The sequence below is a fragment of the Babylonia areolata genome, chromosome 6, assembly GCF_041734735.1.
Source record: "Babylonia areolata isolate BAREFJ2019XMU chromosome 6, ASM4173473v1, whole genome shotgun sequence".
In the NCBI taxonomy this organism is placed as follows: domain Eukaryota; kingdom Metazoa; phylum Mollusca; class Gastropoda; order Neogastropoda; family Buccinidae; genus Babylonia; species Babylonia areolata.
In genome coordinates this window covers 44,216,229-44,221,460 of record NC_134881.1, presented here as the reverse complement: position 1 = coordinate 44,221,460, position 5,232 = coordinate 44,216,229, and the positions used below count along the sequence as shown (strand labels likewise).

Genomic DNA, 5,232 nt, shown 5'->3' with positions numbered 1-5,232 from the left:
TCCCGACCTGTAAGCTCTTGTCTTATAACATGGAGGTGACAGCCCTTCACTGACATCCTGACCTGTAAGCTCTTGTCTTATATCATGGAGGTGACAGCCCTTCACTGACATCCTGACCTGTAAGCTCTTGTCTTATAACATGGAGGTGACAGTCCTTCACTGACATCCTGACCTGTAAGCTTTTGTCTTATAACATGGAGGTGACAGCCCTTCACTGACATCCTGACCTGTAAGCTCTTGTCTTATATCATGGAGGTGACAGCCCTTCACTGACATCCTGACCTGTAAGCTCTTGTCTTATAACATGGAGGTGACAGCCCATCACTGACAAGCTCTGCACTAAGCTATTGTTTAGACATACAGGAGGTGAACAGCCGTGCAGTGACGAACCTGGCCTGAAGATATTGCGAGTATCATTTGGGGTGAACCAGCCCCATCACAGCAAGCCTGACCTGTAAGCTGCTATAAATGGAGGGACGCGCACCTACTGACTTCCTGAGCGAGCTAAGCTGTCATGTATAACTGGAGGTGGACAGCCCAGAAAAGTGCGACAGGTCCGACCTAGCTCTCGAGCTTATGGCAATGAAGGTGAATAGACCATACCACACTGATCTGTCCTGTAAGCCTCTTGTCTGAGCATGGGGATTAGCTGGAAGACACTTTCATCCCTTCATAGGACAATAAAATGCCGGTAAATACCCCAAATGTGGCTTCTCATGTAGGGAGTGCTCTCCCTGGACAGCCTGATTTCACAGAGACATCTTGACACAACATAAATACATCATTTTATAGCCCAGAGGTGACAGCATTCCTGCATGTTTGACGTAAGCTCTTGACTTACAATTAGCACCTCTTCACTTGACAGCCATGCACCAAAGGTGTTTAATCTTCACTTGTCATGGACTGTGTTTGTTTCAGACAACTGGCCCTGTAAGCTCTGGTCTTAACATGAGGGACAGCCCACTGGCACAGACAGTACAGCTAGGTCTGGTATCAGGGGGGGCTAGCCGCCAGACTCCTGAGCCTGTCAGAGCTAGCTTGAATGAGGGACGTGGTGACAGCGAGGATCACTACCACACCCACATGCTAAAGACTGTCTTATATATTGAGGTGACCGTACCTTCACTGACATGCTGACTGAGCTTGTCTATTGGATGAGGTGACAGCCTTCATTGAATGGTGATGAGCTTGGTATATAGTGGGTGACCATTTCCTCACTGACATCCTACTTAAGTCTTGGTTTATAGGCTGAATTGGAGGTGACATCCTTCACTGCATCAACTGACCTGTAAGCTCTTGTTTATATCATGGAGGTGACAGCCTTTCACTGACATCCTGACCTGTAAGCTCTTGTCTTATCTCATTGAGGTGACAGCCCTTCACTGACATCCTGACCTGTAAGCTCTTGTCTTATCTCATTGAGGTGACCATCCTTCACTGACATCCTGACCTGTAAGCTCTTGTCTTATATCATGGAGGTGACAGCCTTTCACTGACATCCTGACCTGTAAGCTCTTGTCTTATCTCATTGAGGTGACAGCCCTTCACTGACATCCTGACCTGTAAGCTCTTGTCTTATATCATTGAGGTGACAGCCCTTCACTGACATCCTGACCTGTAAGCTCTTGTCTTATATCATTGAGGTGACAGCCCTTCACTGACATCCTGACCTGTAAGCTCTTGTCTTATCTCATTGAGGTGACAGCCCTTCACTGACATCCTGACCTGTAAGCTCTTGTCTTATATCATTGAGGTGACAGCCCTTCACTGACATCCTGACCTGTAAGCTCTTGTCTTATCTCATTGAGGTGACAGCCCTTCACTGACATCCTGACCTGTAAGCTCTTGTCTTATATCATTGAGGTGACAGCCCTTCACTGACATCCTGACCTGTAAGCTCTTGTCTTATATCATGGAGGTGACAGCCCTTCACTGACATCCTGACCTGTAAGCTCTTGTCTTATATCATGGAGGTGACAGCCCTTCACTGACATCCCGACCTGTAAGCTCTTGTCTTATATCATGGAGGTGACAGCCCTTCACTGACATCCTGACCTGTAAGCTCTTGTCTTATATCATGGAGGTGACAGCCCTTCACTGACATCCCGACCTGTAAGCTCTTGTCTTATATCATGGAGGTGACAGCCCTTCACTGACATCCTGACCTGTTAGCTCTTGTCTTATATCATGGAGGTGACAGCCCTTCACTGACATCCCGACCTGTAAGCTCTTGTCTTATATCATGGAGGTGACAGCCCTTCACTGACATCCCGACCTGTAAGCTCTTGTCTTATATCATGGAGGTGACAGCCCTTCACTGACATCCTGACCTGTTAGCTCTTGTCTTATATCATGGAGGTGACAGCCCTTCACTGACATCCTGACCTGTAAGCTCTTGTCTTATATCATGGAGGTGACAGCCCTTCACTGACATCCTGACCTGTAAGCTCTTGTCTTATATCATGGAGGTGACAGCCCTTCACTGACATCCCGACCTGTAAGCTCTTGTCTTATATCATGGAGGTGACAGCCCTTCACTGACATCCTGACCTGTAAGCTCTTGTCTTATATCATGGAGGTGACAGCCCTTCACTGACATCCCGACCTGTAAGCTCTTGTCTTATATCATGGAGGTGACAGCCCTTCACTGACATCCTGACCTGTTAGCTCTTGTCTTATATCATGGAGGTGACAGCCCTTCACTGACATCCCGACCTGTAAGCTCTTGTCTTATATCATGGAGGTGACAGCCCTTCACTGACATCCCGACCTGTAAGCTCTTGTCTTATATCATGGAGGTGACAGCCCTTCACTGACATCCTGACCTGTTAGCTCTTGTCTTATATCATGGAGGTGACAGCCCTTCACTGACATCCTGACCTGTAAGCTCTTGTCTTATATCATGGAGGTGACAGCCCTTCACTGACATCCTGACCTGTAAGCTCTTGTCTTATATCATGGAGGTGACAGCCCTTCACTGACATCCTGACCTGTAAGCTCTTGTCTTATATCATGGAGGTGACAGCCCTTCACTGACAAGCATACTTGTCAGCATCAAAGCTAGGGGTTAGTTAGACCATAGCAGGAGAAGATCCGAAACAAAGATCCGTGGGAGCGAGTAGGACAGGAACCAGTGGCCAAGCAGATACTGCGGAGGAAGTGGGGCTGGATTGGACACACCCTCAGGAAGCCAGCGTCCAGCATCACACGCCAAGCCCTGACCTGGAACCCGCAGGGAAAGAGGAAGAGAGGCCGGCCTCGCAACAGCTGGAGGTGAGATACCGAGGCAGAGCTGAAGCAGCAAGGGACCAACTGGACTGGAATGGCCAGAACAGCCCAGAAAAGAGTGCGATGGCGAGGGGTCGTCGATGGCCTATGCTCCACCAGGAGCGATGGGCAAAATGAATGAATGAAGTTAGACCATACCAACACTGTCTGTCCTAAAAGCTGTCTTGGCTGAGCAAGTGGGGGATTAGCTTGGGCAAGGCACTATGTACTACTTAATCCTCTTCGATAGGAAAACAAATAAAATTGCAGGCAGGAAAAAATACCCCCAAAATGGGTGGCGCTCTCAGTGTAGCGGACGTGCTCTCCCTGGGGAGAGCAGCCTGAATTTCACACAGAGAAATCTGTTGTGACACAATACAATACAATACAATACAATTTTAGCCCAGACGGTCAGGACAGCAGTTGCCTGCACTGATGTTGTTACGGTCATAGTTGGACGTGACTTAAACAATTTAGCACCTTCCTTCCAACTTGCACACAGCACATGCACCCAACAAGGTGTTCAATCTTCACTGTGTCATGGTCACCTGTGTTTTTGTTCCAGGACAACATGGCCTCCTTACAGCGGCCCCGACAGACAGGGGAGAGCACCGCCCAGGGGCCAGCAGCAGCAGCAGGGTTGGTAGCAAGGGGGGGGGCGTTGAGCCGCCAGACCTCTCTGCTGAGCCGGGTCAGCAGCGAGCAGCAGAAGTGGAAGGGGACGGTGGAGGAACAGCGGAGGAACATCTACCACCACCACAGCATGCTCAACTAGACGTCTATTAGGGGAGAGGGGGGGGGGGGGTATTGGGAGTAGGGTGAGGGATGGAGGGGGATAGGGGGGGGAGAAACATCTACCATCACCACACCATGCTCAACTAGATGTCTGTAAGGGGAGAGGGGTGGGGGTGGTGGGGGTGTATTGGGAATAGGGTGAGGGATGGAGGGGGATGGGGGGGGGGGGAGAAACATCTACCATCACCACACCATGCTCAACTAGATGTCTGTAAGGGGAGAGGGGTGGGGGTGTATTGGGAATAGGGTGAGGGATGGAGAGGGAGGGGGCGGGAACATCTACCACCACCTCACCTCACCATGCTCAACTAGACATGGGGAGAGAGGGGTAGGGGGGGTATTGGGAATAGGGTGAGGGATGGAGGGGGATAGGAGGAGGGGGTGAACATCTACCACCACCACACCATGCTCAGCTAGACATGGGGGGAGAGGGGTGGGGGTGTATTGGGAATAGGGTGAGGGATGGAGGGGGAGGGGGGGGGGGGAAACATCTACCACCACCACACCATGCTCAGCTAGCCATGGGGGGGAGAGGGGGGTTCTTGGGGGGGTGAGGTATTGGGAATAGGGTGAGGGATGGAGGGGGTTGGGGGGGGGGGGAATCATCTACCACCACCACACCATTGTCAGCTAGCCATGGGGGGAGAGGGAGGTTCTTGGGGGGGAGGTAGAGGGTTTGGGTGTAAGGGATAGGGAGTCATCTGCCATGACCACAGCATGCTCAGTTAGACATGGGGGGGGGGAGAGGGAGGTTATTGGGGGGGAGGTAGAGGGTTTGGGTGTGAGGGATGGGGAGTCATCTGCCATGACCATAGCATGCTCAGCTAGACACAGGGGGGGGGGGGAGAGGGAGGTTATTGGGGGGGAGGGGGAGAGGTAAAGGGTTTGGGTGTGAGGGATGGGAAGTCATCTGCCATGACCACAGCATGCTCAGCTAGACATGTGGGGGGGGGGGGGGGGCGAGGGGGGAGGGGGCTTCTGGGGGGGGGGGGGGGAGATAAAGGGTTTGGGTGTGAGGGATGGGAAGTCATCTGCCATGACCACAGCATGCTCAGCTGGACATTGGGAGATGTTGGGGCTGGCAGCTGGGGTTGCACAGGGAGGATTTGGTGATGGACATGTGCAGGTTGTATTGTGTCGTATTCTGTTATGCTACGATTTGTCTCTGAA

The 5,232-nt window shown here is 51.5% G+C and overlaps 1 protein-coding gene across 1 annotated transcript in view; it reads left to right on the top strand.

The window, feature by feature from the left end:
* Window positions 1-4,042, top strand: part of LOC143283063 (proton-transporting V-type ATPase complex assembly regulator TMEM9-like) — a 15,170-nt gene extending 11,128 nt beyond the window's left edge. Inside the window, exon 5 of the mRNA XM_076589087.1 lies at window positions 3,833-4,042. Within this exon, the coding sequence (XP_076445202.1) occupies window positions 3,833-4,042 (210 nt within the window). The remainder of the gene's footprint in view (window positions 1-3,832) is intronic.
* The last annotated feature ends 1,190 nt before the right edge of the window (window positions 4,043-5,232 follow it).